At 35.0% G+C, this 18,574-nt stretch overlaps 1 protein-coding gene across 22 annotated transcripts in view; it reads left to right on the top strand.

The window, feature by feature from the left end:
• Positions 1-18,574, top strand: part of kcnma1a (potassium large conductance calcium-activated channel, subfamily M, alpha member 1a) — a 152,126-nt gene that overhangs the window by 90,326 nt on the left and 43,226 nt on the right. For 17 of the 22 annotated variants that reach the window (XM_044137382.1, XM_044137372.1, XM_044137371.1 and 14 more), the window contains exons 10-19: positions 6,396-6,506; positions 6,618-6,723; positions 6,986-7,068; positions 7,151-7,220; positions 8,249-8,404; positions 8,902-9,011; positions 9,141-9,209; positions 12,138-12,149; positions 16,195-16,281; positions 16,372-16,448. In XM_044137382.1, coding sequence (XP_043993317.1) covers positions 6,396-6,506; positions 6,618-6,723; positions 6,986-7,068; positions 7,151-7,220; positions 8,249-8,404; positions 8,902-9,011; positions 9,141-9,209; positions 12,138-12,149; positions 16,195-16,281; positions 16,372-16,448 — 881 coding nt within the window. The remainder of the gene's footprint in view (positions 1-6,395; positions 6,507-6,617; positions 6,724-6,985; positions 7,069-7,150; positions 7,221-8,248; positions 8,405-8,901; positions 9,012-9,140; positions 9,210-12,137; positions 12,150-16,194; positions 16,282-16,371; positions 16,449-18,574) is intronic. The other 5 variants (XM_044137364.1, XM_044137383.1, XM_044137378.1 and 2 more) reach the window with 1 other exon arrangement.

Raw genomic sequence — 18,574 nt, 5'->3', positions numbered from 1 at the left:
TGACTTCAGCCCTCACTCGCAGAAGGGTGCTGAGTGAAGCCCTTGTCAAAACTGAGGATCATTTCTCCCTCTCACTTTATTTTTCTCCTGCTGCACTACTTTCCGTCACTCCCTTTGGTCAGACACATGGTAACAATCACAAGATACCCACAAAACATGCAAACTCGGAGGAGCCCTGGAGTTTTGCAGAACAAATTTAGATAAGTTTAGGAAGAGACTATTATCAAAAATTGGTTTGTCATGTGGCTTTCTGGTAGTGCCTAGATTTTCATACATTACCATATAGCAGCTGTCAACACATGAAAAGCAAAATGGAAATGAGATTAGGAGATTATTGCAATTGACTGATTACTGAGCTTTCAATCGATGAGATCATGATACATTTTAAATTATTCCAAATGCAACTAAGGTTTCAACTCTGCTGTCATTTAAAACAAACCTTTCAGGCTATTTGAAAGCTGGAATTACTCCTGATGTTAGATTTATGTTTAATGTTAGCTTTGGTGAAATTTCCTGCTGCACTGTAGTATACACCCATGAGCACACTGACAGCTCGTATGTTGATGTAGTAATGACAAGGGTTATGTTCTGTTGGAGTCCACTGTACTTTGGGCTCTGTGGTTTCCATTATGAGACTGTAGTTTCCATTAGCCCAGACTTCAGCCAACAGTTTTGCACGGAAACTGATTCAATCCTGGCTGAACCTTGTCAGAGACCTTTAGGAGAAAAAAAGGGTTATCCGTTTGAATTGTGCAGACCGAGATAAAAAGAGAAAGGCGGTACATCGTAAAGTGCATAGCTTTTGCCCGTCAGAGAAGCTGTAGTATTACCTATTGCTATCACAGATTCCTGAAAGTGGGTTGAAAACTTAGCATTGAGTTAAAGTTGAAAATGACACATCTTTATGGCAGGCGCTTTACATACATTTTCATCACTGACTTAAGGATTAGAGCAGTAGCAATTAAGTGACTTCGGTTGCTGATGTTTGAGCTCTGTGTTCATTTCATGTTCCTTGTTTCCTCTAAGGACATCCCGGGATGTTGTCTATGTGCATGCTGTGTGTGCATGTGCAATTATATACACTGTTGCATTTAATATTTTTGTCCTGCTTGGTTTTTTTTGCTTTGTTTTAAGTTTCTGGATTTTTACGTTTTATCGTAAAGAACTGTGTCAATTATGTGTTTTTCTGTTTTATTTATTTTGGTTTATTTATATGCAGTGCCTTAAAAAAAGTATTCATACTTCTACAACTTTATTACATCACGATTGCTTTCTGTGGTGTATTATTTGGGGATCTTATTAGGCAGAACAACAAAAAGCATTTCAAATTAAAAACTGCAAAGTGTGATTTATATTTGGCAAAAGCTCTCGTTTTGCAGCAATTACGGCTTGAGCGTGGTATGCTGTGGACATCTAGAGACTAAACTCTTTGCCACTTTTTCATCTTAAATCACTTAAGCTTATGTGGAGATGGAAAGAGTCTACAAAAATCAATTTTCACATTTTACTACAAATCCTGAGACAGATTTGTTTCTGTACTTTGAAGGGATCAATGTACCATATTAACATACTATACTCTAAACCATTTCATGGTTGTGTTTTTAGTGTTATAGGGATGTGCTTTGCTGGTTTTGCAACACACCAAATGCTTTGGCTGTAGATGTAAAAAAAAGTTTTAATTGTGATCACATTTAATCAGTACAACTTCTTTCATATGTTTGTGGTAACAGGACTTAAAGATTTCTTTGAGCAATGTTTTTTTTCCTCAATATTCTTCCATATTACCTGGACTTTTGTAAAATGGCTTACCTAATACTGGAGATGGTTGATGTTTAAGCATTTCTAAGGATTTCTCCCTAACCTGTCCGATGTGTTTCTTAGTCTTATGATGATGTTTATTTACTGACCTTCTCTTATGTCTTCACAAAACAGACTGAAAATATGTTTGCATCAAAGAAAACATAGGTGGAGTCTTTTTTGTCATTAGGTGACATGTGGAGGAAATTTGTTGCACTGGATTTTGTTCATGGGCATCGGAAGAAAGGGGACTGAATACAAATAACTGCTTTTTAGATTTTTAACCATATCAATAAAATACATTGAGGCTTTGTATTTGTAATGTGACAACATGTAAAAAAGTTCACAAATACTTTTGCAAGGCACTTTAGATTCAGCAAAATTGCAAATTAAATGTCAACTAGATGGGAGTAAAGTTGTTTCTTGACCAAACAATATACATTGTTGATTTATAGCGAGTATGGATTGTACACATATAAACCCAAAAATGTTGTTATATTTGAACCCACCTTTTTGAGAAAGGAAGGTGAAAAATACAACACTATCCATGACTTCGGTCAAGTAAATACTTCTCTCTTAAGACTAAATATTGGTTTGATTGTGGGAAAAATATTTTTAAATGTGGAGAAATAATGTTTAATTTATCAATAAATCCTAGTTGTGGAAAAACAGCAGCAAATGCTTTTGTTTATATGTAAATACATTCTTTCTGGATGTGGCCTTTACAGTAATTTAATCTTGACTCTTCATTTCCGTTGTGCATGTGGCACTTCTAATCTTATGCTCAACCAAATAGTTTTTCTGTACAGTTTTTCCTATATAGTTTTTCTGAACTAATACAGGAGTTACTCAAATAAGGGAACACTACCTATTTTTATTTTGTACTTTTTAAGAAATGAGAAACATCTTGTGCCAGATAGAGCAAGCTTCTCGCAGACATCTCAGCTCATCAGGTAGTGAGACCACACAATTGCCTTTTAGCTCTTCTCTGGCCAAACATTTGATCACGACTACTCATTAGTTTCTGGTAAAGGTCAGAAGCAACATCTGTGAAAAGCATTTTGTCCCACAACATCCCAGAACTGTCATTCTCTTAATATGGCTGTGGCATTGCTTTGCCAAGTCTGCTGCAGTTCAGTCCTGTCATGGTCATATGTTTCAGTGCAGAAGACCTAGTGATCTTGACTATGGTTTTCATCTAACACCACTAAATATGTTTTCCTTTGAACAAGCCAGATTGAGCCAGACTTCAGTAATGTTCTGTACAGTTTTAAGTCTTGACTCTAAAGGTTAATATCTTCACCAGAGCATTATGGTAGGTTAAAAGGTGATACGATTTTACATAGTGCAAAAATATGACTGCAACATGCTTTTTGTAAATTTTATTTAGGAAAAAAGTGTGTTAATACAGATCATGATATCTTTCCAACACATTCTGAATAAACTGCACTTTAACTGAAGAGATTCAATTTTCTTCTTGCACATCAAGTATTGAAAACAACCATGGTCATGACACAAGCTGCTGTACAGGTCTTCATAGGATACTTAGTATCTGTTGCTAATCCCCATCGATGTGAAAACTGGACACAATTAAACAATACCAAACAGTTAAATTGTACAATATATTTGATGTTTTAATGAAATGCTAAGAAAGTAGCTCATACCAGTGGAAATGAAGTTCTCAAAGTGGCTTGCATTTTTATTTTTTGATTTGAGACAAATCATAACTTGAAACCAAAAAAAATGTTTTTGGGATAATGGTAGTAAAACAATCTTGGAGTGATTTTCTTTAGCATTCCTAATTTGATCAATTGCATGATCTAAAATGTTGTAACTCCTTGCACAGTTTATAAAATGTTTATTATATACTGTTGAACATACAATAACAGATTTTTCTTTACTCCTGTTTAAATCTATCAGCTAATGAGCAGCTATCCGTCTCTACAAGCTATATGTTTCAGAAAATAAATTAACCGTCACACTTTTTTTATATCTTACTCTATTTGGTGCATCTAAAATGTAGTTTTATGTGTAATTAAATCTGGTAAATTGAAGCACATTTTGTAAAAATATATCCATGCCTTATATCTTATCAAGTATGGATATTACTTTTGTTGTTACCCTAATTTGTATATTTAGTTACTTTTGATATGTTACAAATGCAATAAGGTAATTTATTTTTAATACTTAATGATTGCCCAAATTCCTGTGTATTTAATTTCTATAACTCACACACAGGCTATGAATTCTCCCAGGTAGCTAAGTATTCAGCAGTTGAATTAATCAGAAAACTGGTTTGTCTTCGGTGCTGATGGAGTTGCTTTAATATTTCACATGATCTTGACTGTTAGAGATTTTGCATAGCCTAGCATGAGAGTAGTGATTTTTTTTTTGTCATTGCTGAGTGTTGCATTTTGTTGCTCAGTGCCATTCACTCTATTATAATATGAGTTGTTTTTTCTAAATGTATTTTTAGTTATGTAGTACAGTTTATCAAAAAAAAAAAAAATGTTGGAATGACAAAAGCTCAATGACTTAGCAATCGGACAATTTGACTATTTTCTTTAGGACTTAATGGTATTCACCCACTCTACCTTGCAATCATTCTCCAAATGTCTCAGATTTAGAGGAAATGTGTTATCTGTAGCCCTCTTCAGGATACCCCATATATTCTCTGTCAAATTTAGTTCAGGCACATACCCAGCCTACTAAAAGCCTTTAATTGTCTTGTTGCCAAACAATTCTAATGTGGCTTGTGATGAATGCCTGGAGACAATAAAGCTTCTGGGTCAGAAGTAAATGTTACTTTATTGGTATTTTGAAGTATTAATAATTTAATCTCTCTTGGGAAAACCCCGATTTTGATTTAAAAAAAAAAAAAAAAACTAACCCAAGAAAATGATGACACCTTTCCCATATTTTACTGTGGAAGTCATGTTCATTTGTTGATACTCAGTGTTGTTGTTTTTGCTGAAGTTACATTTTGCAATCCTGGCCCAAAGGTTTTGGTTTGGTTTCATCAGATCATAACATGTTTTTCTGCAAGCTTTCCAGGCATTTTTGCAATGGTTGTTTTGCTTTGAAAGAAATGTAAACTCTGTTTATCCTAGATCTGTGGAGAATACAGTAAGTTGTTGCCTCATTGACATTTAGTGTTGCTGTCTGCCTCTTGGCAGTCTCCTAACCAATTACGTTTTGCCATTCTAATATTGTCCTGTATTTTCTATATGTATTCATGATTTTCCCTGTTGTGCCATGGTGGGATTTTTTTGTACCCTCGTACAGAGAGGTCTCTTTAATCCTTTGCAACTTCCTTGCAAACTATGGGTTTAAGCCAAGGTTGGTCTTGTATAATAAAATCAAAAATCCAAGGACAGCTGGCCTTTATTTCAAGTTAATCAGATTCAGCATCATTGATGATAGGTGTGAACTCAAGTAGACTGCTTAAAATAACCAGAAGTTGTTCTGACAAAATATTAGTTGAAGGGTGGTCCACTCCTACGCAGCAAAACTTCAGAAATAAAATTGAATTACAGTGTTATTTTGGAACAAAAAACAAAATGAAATCATATTATATGTCGTCTCTAAAATGCAACCCTCCCAGCAGATGATTTTCTGCTAAAATGATACCTCCCAACCTGGCATGGCTGGAGATAAGAGTGCTATAGTGTCAGATCTGTAAAGTCTTTTAACTCCAGTTGTAGTGATAAATTAACAGAAGTAGTAATCACCAAGACGTCCAGAAGTGTGTTCACAATACTTACAGCTTTACTCTTAAAAATAAACCATCTTGTTGAGTGAGAGAGGAATAGTTTTTACTAAGCAAAATAATTTAATCAACAGGTACTGCTACACATTGCAGGTTAGATTTTTGGCACAAAAAAGTAATTATCTGAAGCACCACATGGTCAATCATAACAATTAATATTTAAATTTCTTTTTAAAGCAGTTAAAAATTTTCACTTGAGGAAAAACAGGGACATAGCCTTAGCCCTAAGAACCATCTTAAGAAACTCCTGTCTCCCTGTTGGCTGTAATCAGCTCTGCGCGTTTTCTGTCAGATTCACCAGTCATAATGCTGAAAGTTGCCAAGGAGCTGTCAAATACTCTGTGGTCCTGTTTAGAGTCTGTGTCAGCCACAGGCCTCTGAATCATTTTGAGAGTTTTAGTAATGCTCTGTATAAAAGCACGAGGTTATTGATGTATATGTCTTTGTCAAAATCATTTCTGCTCACAAAGGGCTGGTTTGGCTGAAGGGACAGTTTTTATATTGAGAACAGATGACAGTCCAAGAATTGTGGGATGTGTGATTATATCTTAGATTTTTTTGTAGTGGTGCAGAGTTAAGTATTTGATTGCACTGAATTTAACTTCCATTAAATGGGGGGAGGGAAGTTTCACTCATATGGCAAAAAAGATATAATTCAGTTACTGGTTTGCTTTGAAAACGCATTACTTAACATTGAGGTTGAGGCCTTTTTTCACTTTCTATTTGAGCTAATGCTGTACTGCTTTGGTTTGTCTGATTTTCTTTGAGAGACATGCCAGTGTCTGCAGTGATTTAGGCTGGCCACTCAAGATGTGTTCCCCCCTTTCAGGCACATTGTGGTCTGTGGTCATATTACCCTCGAAAGTGTCTCCAACTTCCTCAAAGACTTCCTACACAAGGACAGGGATGATGTCAATGTAGAAATTGTTTTTCTCCATAAGTAAGTTCAACTTTTCCTTCTTAAAATATGTAAGGTAGTGCGGAATGTTATGCTTTATAGAAGGTGTCCTCACATTTTCTAATCCCTTTCATTGTGTTCTTTGTATGATAGTATTTCCCCTAATCTTGAGCTGGAAGCCTTGTTCAAACGCCATTTTACTCAAGTCGAGTTCTACCAGGGATCGGTTCTCAACCCTCATGATTTGGCCCGAGTAAAGGTATCATTCCTGACCAAATCCCTCAAAATCCAAACAACACTCAAACAGCCATGGTCAAAATTACTTTGAAATTGAGTTTTTGAAAATAAAGAGCACTCATTCTTGCAGACCATTCAAGTTTGAAAAAGACTATTATGCAAAAAAATAATAGCATGCTTTCAAAAACAGATATTGGTAAAAACAAAAGACTGGATACAATATGTACTCTGTTTGCCATTATTGTGTTTTAAAACCAGCTGCTTATTTGGTTCTTCCCACAAAGATCGAGTCAGCGGATGCCTGTCTAATTTTGGCCAACAAATATTGTGGAGATCCTGATGCTGAAGACGCTTCTAACATCATGAGGTATAATGTCCCGTGGAAAGTGAAATCAGTACAAAATAATTTGTTACATTTCGATGGTGAATCACTGCGGTTGTTTTTCAAGGGTCATATCCATCAAAAACTATCATCCCAAGATCAGAATAATAACACAGATGCTACAGTATCACAATAAGGTAAGTGTTAAAGCACTTATCAGTATGTAAGATTTCACTATGTTTCTCTTGTGCTCCACAGCGCATTAAAATCATGACAATGATACCTTTTCAGCAATAGTCATTTAAAAGCTAATTTTTAAGCAGTAAAATCAAAGTAGTGTTTTGAAAACCACATAAGCACTTACTGATATGATGAATGGCTAAGATCAAGAGTATTTTCACATGCAGTTTGTGCTACAGCAGAGTATAATGTGAGTTTAAAGGAGTGCACTGGTACAGTTAATTACGCTTGATTATCACGTTAAATAGCGATATTTATCAATTCAGCTCAAATAAATTTACATGAATATATATGTGATATAACACCGAGCATTTTTTTTTTTGTGGCTGGGAGAAAAACTCAGTGCTTTATGGCCTCTACTAGACTGGAGTATTGGTGTAATTGTGAGGCCAGAAACAAGTGAAATCAGAAACATGTAAACAAATAATTAAATAAATCACTGTTTTTGTTTTTTTATATTAAAATTAAGATGTTGTACTATCAGCCCAAGGATAATCTTATATCTTGTAATTTTCTTTAGCTATTTACATAAAATACAAAATACTGCACCTTTAGATTGATGTATTTGATTGATTTAATGTTAAGTGTATTTTCAATGAGGGCAAATTATAAACAAAATATATTTTCATACATTTTATAGCTTGAGGCCTCACTTGTAATTTTGTGCTGTCTTGAGTTGGCTAATCAGCTGCTGGTTGTCCCATGTGTGCTTTGTATTTTCACATTCGTAAGAAGTTTAGATATAGAGAGAGTCCTTTACATAATCTTGGGAGTTTGCTACAGTTTATTACAGCCAGCTAAACTGGCTATGTTTGTATAAAATGACAGTTTTCTAGCAGACAGTTGAGTCAAATATTAAATTGACTGTATAAATGTCCAGATTGTATCACCTGTTTGCCCAAATGAACTACTTCTTAAGCAGTGTCTGAACCAAACATTTCTATGGTCTTTGTTTTATGACCTTTCTGCCTCTCCTGCTCTGAAGGCCCATCTGCTGAACATTCCCAGCTGGAACTGGAAGGAAGGTGATGATGCTATATGCCTGGCTGAGCTGAAAGCTGGATTCATTGCCCAGAGCTGTCTGGCCCAGGGCCTGTCGACCATGCTGGCCAATCTCTTCTCCATGAGGTCCTTCATTGAGGTAACTCACAGGAACAGATTTACTCACTTTGTCTATCCATCTGAACACACCAAAGTGTCACAGATTTCATTCTCAGCATCCTGGAGATGGTTTTTGGACATGATTGAAGCTAAGGTTAACACAACCACTGTTTTATATCTTATCTGGTGACAGATGGGCCAGGTGTGTGGGAATTTCACCATCCTTGTGCAGAGAAAGGCTTTCATTGCAGCATTTACAGTCATTTTGTCATGTGTTTTTTTTTTTTTTGTGATAACTCATCTGGAATCTGTCAGTGTTTCTTTGGCCCAACACTAAGGTGGTTGCTTCTATTGAAGACCCGTTTTCATGTCATAAAGATGATGGATCATCTAATAATGACCCGGCTGATGCTTTGCAGGAGAACATCTGCAGTCCACATTGGCCAGATGTTGGAAAGGAAACAGTGCTGCTTTTTTCTTCTCATATTTAAAAAAAAAAAAATCCACATTTGAGGTTTCCATTCTTTTTCTTCTCAGATTGAGGAGGACACATGGCAGAAGTATTACCTAGAAGGAGTAGCTAATGAGATGTACACAGAGTATTTGTCCAGTGCCTTTGTAGGCCTCTCCTTCCCCACTGTGTGCGAGTGAGTATCACTCTTTGCTAAAAGTTGTGTTTTCTAAAAAAAAATCTAAATATCAATAGATACGTAACGCCCAAACACATCAAGTGCTTCTGTATATTTCTTCTCTAATACAGTGTTTTTGTTTTCCAGGTTGTGCTATGTGAAGTTGAAGCTGTTGCTTATTGCCATTGAATTCAAGTCTGAGCAGAGAGAGAGCAGGTTTGTGAAGTGAATGTTTCTGTCACATCTATGTGGTAACAGTAAACTGTAAAATGTAGGGAGCTTGGTTTAAGTAAATAATCACTTAATACTGATGAGAAAATACTAGTTCTTTCTTCTGGAGGATTATATTCACTTAAAGCAAGATAAGTGAATATAAAGGGATTGTTTCAAGCAGTAATCATTGGATTGTCTTGTAGTAGATGTGTTCTGAGACTTAATGAAACTGAATTTGAAATAGTTGTATTCTGGTTGGTAATGGGATCTCTAAATAGACTAAAACAAAAATGGAGTTGGAAATCTGAAATACATTTACTGCTTTTCGTTTACATATTATGAAAAACATAAAAAATTGCTTGGAGGGTATTATGTACTTTTATTATGTATTTTCCAGGTGTATTGAGTAAATACACCTGCACAATCGAGTAAATAGGCTTCCTTCAATTGTTATATAAATGCTGTATAGCATAACTTAAAACATATCAAACATATCTTAAAAGAAATTTAACTCCTTGAAAATTGGCCTCTGTCTTTTTAAGAAGCTCCTACTCTTTCCGATCTTTAGCTGTTATTATAATAATGCTCCTCTTTAGGTCATTAGCAACCATTCATAGAGTGTTGGACTGAGAATTAGATTGCGTGACAATTTCAGTAGACTTGCAGTTCTACCAGGTGTTTGCTAATTGTCACTGTTGCTAGTGACAATTAGCAACAGTGACTGTGCCTTCCCACTGGAACTGAGTGGGAAGGCACGCAGTGTGCGCTGTGGGTTGAAAGCTCAGCTGTAGTCTGGAGAACCAAGGAAGAGCTCTGTGGAAATAGGCGGCGCTTTGTGTCAGAAAGCATTTAGGCACCTGTAAATATCTGCCACGGGAGTTTCAAGGATTCCTCAAATATGAAAGAATCAAAGCAACTCACCAGGTATGTTTGTTATGAGTCAATAACATTATAACATGATAATAAGCTCAAAAATAGTTTGTTTTACACAATAATCTCCTTTAATATGCCTCTTAATAATCAGTAGAAAATCTTTATTAGCATTACAGCAATGGAAACTTTGCTAACCAGCTTTTTGCCTATTTCCACTGATATGTTGATATTTATATTTGGCGATGTGCTCTAAGTTTTTCTCCCTCCGCAGTCTATATTAGATTCAAGTCAGGACTCTGACTAGGCCACTAAAAAGATTAATTTAATACTGAAAATCTTTGAGCTTAATAGTATTGAGAAATAGTTTTAGACAACTAAGCAGTAGTTCCATTAAAACCTTCCTATTGCAATCAATACCACTTGCAGATTTACATTGCTATTATGCAGAGAAATCAAATTTCACATTGTGTTTCCGAAAGTTAACTGTATAGTGTTCCCTTTGAGTGTGTTTGATTACAGCCAACTCTGCCTTAGTGTTTACTACATGACAACACAAAGTGTTTTTTTTCTGTTACCTCAATTGCCAAATCCTTCCCACCCCTCCCCATTTCGCCTATGAAATGGTTTTTTTGTGTGTTTTGACAAAGCTGCATGATAATGTCCATTTACAGAAATGCTCATTTTGACATTGGTACTTCATTTAATATTAACATTTTATAACTTGATGCTGTTTGCTTGTATGTCTTTCGAATTGATTCACTTTAAACAGATCCCCATTACAGTGGTTTTCAAAGAACACACCCTTGTTACAATATCTAGTTTTTGTGATGTAATTTTTTTTTTTTTTTTTACCACAATTCATTATTCCACATCTTTGTTTTCTTCAGTTTGAGAAACAACCAATAAATCAACTAAAATACAAACAAACCTGCTAAATGTAAAAATACAAATATTAGTAAAAAAGAAGCTTACAATAATCTGTATTCATGTGCACTTGTTTGATAGGAGTCCATCAGCATCCCATACTGCAACCTTTGAAATACTTACTTCATAGACAGATGTCTTGTAAATCAATCATTTGTTGAGTTGGACATATGCTTGTACTTACGGTAATGCTAAAAAAAAATTTTATGTTCACCTGCAACTGTCTGACAAATTATTATTAAGGTATTAAGACCAGTTTATAATTTCCACGCTCTTGATTTGAACTTCACCTTCATCTGAGAACAAATAATCCCAGATCATGACTCTGGCACCACCATGTTCCTGAGTGGTGTTATTTTTGTGATGCACGGCGTTGTTTGGAATTGTGGCCCAGAAGTTAAAGCTTCTTTAACTTCTTTCAACCTGCCTGGCCAGTTTTACATCATATTTCTATCTGTTTTGGACCGACTTGTATGTTCTTTTGATTCCTATTTGCCTCTCTGCAAATTGCAGCACTAGAAAACATTTTTAGAAGTCAGTTAAGTTGGCTGTAACTGTTGGGAGCTGTGAACTTAAAAACAACAACAACAAAAAACAACTTTAAAGATGTATCACACATGTGCATCCAGTTTATTGAAGCTTTACTTTTTTACATTTCCCCTTTCACAGATTTGATTGTTTTCATTTGAATGCTCTTGTCCCTTTTTCATATAAAAAGTATATAAAAAAAAAAAAAACATTGAATCCATTTTTATGGTCTTTATTTTTATCCTAAACCTTGGGTGTTTAACATCATTATACTTTTTTGATAGCCACTGTATATTGAGTTTAATGACATCATGCTCTTCTTTTTTATGTATTCTCAGGCCTTTCCATGAACTGCCTACAAAATATGTGCCACTATGCAATTGTTAAAGGGAATCTATCTTTACAGAACCTTTTATTTTTTTTTTTTAAGTAATCATAAGGTCATTTTTAGGAGTAAAGACGTCAGCTTCGGACCTGCATCAAATGCTGCCATATAAGGGCTATTAAGTGAACATGCAGAGAATTATGTAGCAACAGTTAAATTATCCTCTTCTTTTAATGTCAATGATAACTGTTTGATTTGAGATTTTTTCTTGTTGTTTGCAGAAGCCGAAAGCGGTATGCCCTCTACCTTATCTTACTTCCAAAGTTCCACCCAATCTCCACCACTTTAAAGCTTCTGACTTTGGGAGTTTCCCCCAAGGATATTTTTCCAAACACTATCTCACAGGCCTCTTTTTTTCTGATTTTCTATGGTGTCCCTTGTGCTTAATGCACTAACTTCTTTGCAGGCAGAGAGAGAGGATAGATAAATTGGAAATGTTTGTAGAAGTGCTGTTTCTTTGTCTTTGCTGTTGTCGGTGTACCAAGGCCAAACTCTCACCCTCTTCATATCTACCTCGATTTTGGTCTTTTTTCAGTTTTGTCCTTAACCTTCTTAATTGATTTTCTTTTTTCTTCACATTCAGTGTTTTTTTCAGTGTTGCTCAGTTGAAACCCTTTTTATGTGTGTTTTCTCAGAGAAGATCAGCATTCCACTCATTGGTGTTTATATATCAGTGTCAGAGCAGTACTTTGTGGTTCTTTGTCTCAGAATCAGTTTATAGTTTATGTACAAACATGTTGGATCAGATGTGGTGTTGATAAGCACTGATCTGCTTATATTAACTTTTAGACAGACACATTGCTTTACATTGCTATAGACAGTGGCTGACACAGCAGCATGTTTGTTGCTTTCATGGATTTAATACGAATTTCACGTCAACCTTTTATGCTGACAATGCCGCACTCTAGAAAAAGCATGGAGCTGTTGAATTTGTAAAGCTGTAGATTGATCAAAACTAAACTTTAAATTCACAAGCACCACAATTCACTTTTGCATTCCATGACCCTTTCATATTCTGTGCTACATGTGTATCCATTTGTGCATGTTGGTGTGTCTGAGTATGTGTGGCTACCTTGAGAGGGTGATTTTTGTGGTTGAATGTGCATTTTGTTTTCTCCATGTGCGTCTCAGCCACCATGTACAGTCATGCTTGTGCGTCTCTTGAGTAGATGTTCCTAAGTGAGGTCACTTCCTGTCAGTTTGGTGTTTGAGAAACAATCCAACTGCACAGAAGTTACTGCAACCGTCTGCATCTACGTACCTGTCCTTATACCTGTACTGCGGTGGCTATGCCTTTCTGTTTGATTCCTGTCCTCTTCATGCTGTTTGGTAACTGCATGCTCCAATACAGTCACATAAGATGTTTGATGCTTGCCTTGTTGCTCACAATGTGAGGTTTTGTAACTTTGACTTTCACCAGTTTATACTTGATTTCAGAAAGATGTCATGGATTGATACACCTGTAAAATCTCAGATTTGGGCAGCAATGTTTGTGGAACTGTATTAGCTGAATTAGTTGATGTACTTTTTGCTACATAGCATGCCAGAGATACTGCCTGTCTACTCCTCTTGGGCCATCCCACATGAGGGGCTATATATCATGAACATGGAAATAACAATTCGATCTGCATGACTGGTGCAATATGATCACGAATATGAGTAGTGTATATATATATATATATATATATATATATATATATATATATATATATATATATATATATATATATATATATATATATATATATATATATATATATATATATATAATCAGCCATAGAGTTATGATTACCTGAGGATAATGTGGGTGAGTAGCACATATCTTCTGTGACTGAATGATTCTCTTGACACAGCACTATCTTATAGAGTGTTTTAAGGGCAGAAATTGCCCTGAAAAAGTAAGAAAAAGAAACAAAGTAAGTAGTTCACAAACTTCTCAGATACATTACTGGAAGATCTGAGGATATGCAGACATTTTTTTTGGCACCTTCCAGCAGGAATGTGTAAAAAGTTTACTATTCAATTCATCCTTTGTTTCACTAGCATAATCTCACATTTTGGAAAATTAAAGCCTTCAAACTTAATACACCCCATTGTAACTCCACGGTTAATGCTTGGTACAAGCACCTTTTGCCAATTAGCTGTCTGACTTCACCTGTGTCATTTCACAAGGTTGGAGCATACAAAGTGAGGGGACTTGGAGTAATCCTCTGTAGGTTTTCTAGACTAGTTGTTCTTTTTACCCTCTCGTCTTCTCTTTATCCCGTTTAAGAGGAATTTATTATGAGCATGGCGATGACAATGGAAGTTTAAGTAATTCTTTGATTTATTCACTTGTCATCCTTTGGAAAGACTCAGTAATGGATTGTTTTCAGTTGTCTGGTGGATTTAATGAGGCTTTAATTTAATATCTCCTGGTATTTGCTCTTTCAACAAGATTTCCAAGGCCTTTGAAAGACCAGGTGGCCCTCAGAATCACAGATTCTCCATCATATTTATGGTGAACATGTGTGTTTCTATATTTTCATTCTTTGCTTCACTATAAATCCAGATCAAGCTGTCAGATGCTGAAGAACTGAGCACTAGTAGTTTTCAGTTTCTGTGGAGTTTTCTCAACTTTACGTGTTTATTTTAATGATTGAGGGACAGCACTATCTTTTCCTGTGTTACCCAAAGTACTAATTAGATGGCACATAGATGGGATCTTATAGTTGTTATAGAAACAGTTGATTAGTTTTTTTGTACTTTCACCAGTGTAAAGTAATGCTACCAAAGTGAAAGACATTTATTTTAAGACTTTTTACACATCCTAATGAGTGACGCCAAAAAAATTGTCTATGTCTGCAAATCGGGAACAACCACAACATCTAAAAACATTACCTCATGTTCTACAGGACCCAGAATGTTTGTACTAGACACCTCCAGATGTTCCTTTTGTAAGATCTGAGTGTCCTGGACAAAGAAGCCTTTTTACTGGCTAACAGGGATCTCCTCAATATTAAGTGGGAGTTCATAATGTTATGGCTGATTGACGTTTGTTTTATTTTCTCAATGTTACTGTTTCTAGAGCTCAGAGGAAAGATTGTTTTGTGTTAATTTTTTTAAGACATCAACTGTCACTTCTAACATGTGTCTATAATTATTAATGTAAATCAAGACAATAAGGAAGCATCTCTTTTTCAATTATTCAAAAAAGTATGACACAAAAAAGCAAACAAAATAATTTGTCATCTGAGCTTATATTTTGACGGAGTGTAATTTTTAAAGGGTTGTTGGGTCGATGTTTTAAAATCTTAGTTGACACCCATATCATTGATGATTGTTGCCTTCAGGTAACCATTAATGACCAGTGTGCGTGTGTGGGTGTATGAGTGTGTGTATGTGATTACAGTATATTTGTGTGTATTCTGTGTTGTAGTCTAATTAATGGGGAATGATACAGCCAATCACTGTAAGAGTTTTGAATTGAATCCACTCACAAAAAAAAAAAAAAACTATATTTCTAATATTAGAATATATCCTGTGATGGAACATTATTGTAGTGAAAAATAGATATAAATATTAACTTTGTATTTTTTATTATATTAATTTAAATGGTACTACTACTTTAAAGGGGACTTATTTAAATTTTTCTTATCTTTTATTGTAACAATAACATATTTCATATAACACTCGAATATATTTGCACAAAAGTTGACAGAAAGAGCTGTTCATTCCCTTTCATCCTGCTGTCAATTACTAACTGAAACAATTACTATAACTGTACATTCTCTACACTGCAGTCGTGTCTCAGTGGTCATCATAACATAAATTTTGTTCTCCAAGATGACTGTATTTGAGTGCTGAGACTAAAATCACTCCATGGCCATGATTTTAATTCTTTCTGCCCTCGTCCCTTTTACTTGTACCTCTCTGTCCCTCTTCTCACCCACTGACCAATCCAGTATCATTTTGTGAGCGAGAAAAGAATTAAAATTCAGTGTCCAATCATACTGTTGCACATTTTGTCCATCTGTGTGAGTATCACATATACAAATTGCCCTAAAGCAAAGGATATATATCTGTTCTTACTAACCTGACACACATAAAACCACTAAATTAGAGTGGAGTAAACAGAAAGATAAAACTCGGTTCATATAGACACTGTCCCAGTCAGACTGAAAGCCTTAACAAGTGTGTGTACCATTCCTCTTGATTAGCATGTTGTGGGCATGATCTGAGTAATGTCTGGACATTAACAAGCCTTTTTTTTGTGTCTGTATGCCCTTGATTTCCCAGCATCCTCATCAATCCAGGCAATCATGTCAAGCTGCAGGAAGGAACACTGGGATTCTTTATTGCTAGCGATGCCAAAGAAGTAAAGCGGTAACTATGCATCCCTGACGGAAAAGAAACCCCCAAACAAATCTAGGGATTGAGGAATTGAAGTGCTTAACATTTTCCTGTCATTTTTAGAGCATTTTTCTACTGCAAAGCTTGTCACGATGACATCACAGACCCCAAAAGGATCAAAAAGTGTGGCTGCAAACGACGTGAGTATCTGTCCTGGTACTGGACACCACTGGCACCTTTCCTCCCCTCCCTCCCATCCCTAAATCAACTTGTGGATTTATTTGTCTCTTTTTAGCACATCAGGTTTCTACAACATAAATCTAAAAGCCTCTCATTGTGCCATTGTTATTCTGTTCAGTGCTAATGTGTTTTATGTCATCACACCATTATACTCATAGGAAAGTGTTTGATATGGGTCCCATTTGAACTGCCATATCATCCATTATGGTAGGCTCATTTGTCCAGAGTTTTTTTGTCTTTTGGTAAATATTTAAATGTTGTCATCACAGGGCATCTTTCATTGAGCAACAAATAATGACTTTACACTAAGAATAAGTTAAAAATGAAGGAAAAGTGTAATAAAAACAATATATCAAAATGCAGTAGCACTTAAAATGCCATTATTGACAAACTTAAGAAACAAGTTTTCTTTGTAATGTTTGAAACAATTAATAGCAGAATATCCAACAATTTGTCCTCTTATAGCTCTACATCATATTAAATATCTTCAAAAATAATGTAATATTACCAAGTCATTTTACATAATAATGAAAGCAGTTATTATTGAGCTCAGCTGCTCTTCTAAATAACTTCATGTACATCACCCTCCACACTTAGATGTGTAAAAAGTCTTAAAATCATGTTCATCATACTGTATTTTGTGGCACCTCTCATATAAAGTAAATGTAACTAAAACCTCTTTACATAATTGTAACTTTTTTAATGTCTAGGAGCTTCAGTAATTTATGAGTTCCTGTTTCTCTGAGATGTAAATATGACATTACATCAAGATTGTTTTTACTTAGACACTCTTCAATATTGGAAAGACAAAAATAATATGCTTTTTGAGTTAGCCAGATGAATAGTGATTTTCATAACTGCAGGAATGTCTATTAGAAAATCCTCAACAACTATTTGATTAATAAAATGACAAATTCCTTCAACCAATTGATGAATGTTGACTTATCTCTCCATCAAAAATCAAAAGCAACTTTATTTTAATTCATTAGTTTCAACAACCAAATTCGGCATATATATATATATATGTATATATATATATATATATATACGGTATATTCACATAATGTTGCTAACTGACTTCATGTCCTACTTCAGTTATAAAACCAACGTATTGGGACTTTTTCTATCAGCTTATTTTCATCCCTGTGGAGTCATTTATTGTATTCAGACACTAATGCTAGCACTCTTGTGCTACTGTTACACCAAGGAAATCAAACTTCCCTTATATTATCATCTTGGTACTCCTGTTCTTTAAACCATTTTAAACATTTGAAAACTGAAATAATTTTATAAACTTGACTTGTATTCACTGAAGCAGCTGTTATTTCTGCTGTGATTATTTTTAAACTACAAACATGGAGGACGTTTGCCAGTTATTGGTGCAGAACCACAAAAACACACACCCCAGACCCTTACTGATCATACCCTGAGGTTTCTGATCACACACAGTTCAGTGTGGATAAACAGGTTTTTTTAATGGTTTAAGAAAGTTAAATGTTAAAACTCACACTATTGATGCTGATGAATTTCAAAGAACTGGAGTTGTAATAAACAAGATTGATGGAGGATTTTTCAGTGTGACATTGTGTTATTACAATAAAATATGAACAATTTTAGAGATTGTTATACACTTTACAAGGGATCTTGAAAAACTTGGAGGGTGCTGTACCTGATAGTCATTGACAGTATAAGGTGGAGAACCTTTGTCTGTAAAATTTCATTTAGATGTAGCATAAAAAACACAGCATAATATTTGTACATATGTCAGTTGTCCTTTAATATTAGCCAATTTGTAGAAAAAAAACAAAACAAGGTAAACGTTAGATAATTTCAAAAGTTGTCACAGACAGACATCGTAATTTGTCTAGATTAAAAATATACTCTTAAATCTTTCAAATGTTTTGCTTCTTCTTTTAATCTGCCACTTATGTTTCAAGTAGTAAAAACATCAGGATTCATAATATGTTGTGGACACAACAATGTCTTGAATGATATTATGTAAGTTGCCCCAAAAGGTTGCATTTGTAGAGGCATCAGTTCCTTCACTACTGTGGAACACTGCCCTGCAGTATGTTCTGGTATATCA

Source organism: Gambusia affinis, linkage group LG13, assembly GCF_019740435.1.
Source record: "Gambusia affinis linkage group LG13, SWU_Gaff_1.0, whole genome shotgun sequence".
In the NCBI taxonomy this organism is placed as follows: Eukaryota; Metazoa; Chordata; class Actinopteri; order Cyprinodontiformes; family Poeciliidae; genus Gambusia; species Gambusia affinis.
The sequence above is the reverse complement of the archived record's forward strand: the minus strand, read 5'-3'. Positions and strand labels throughout refer to the sequence as shown.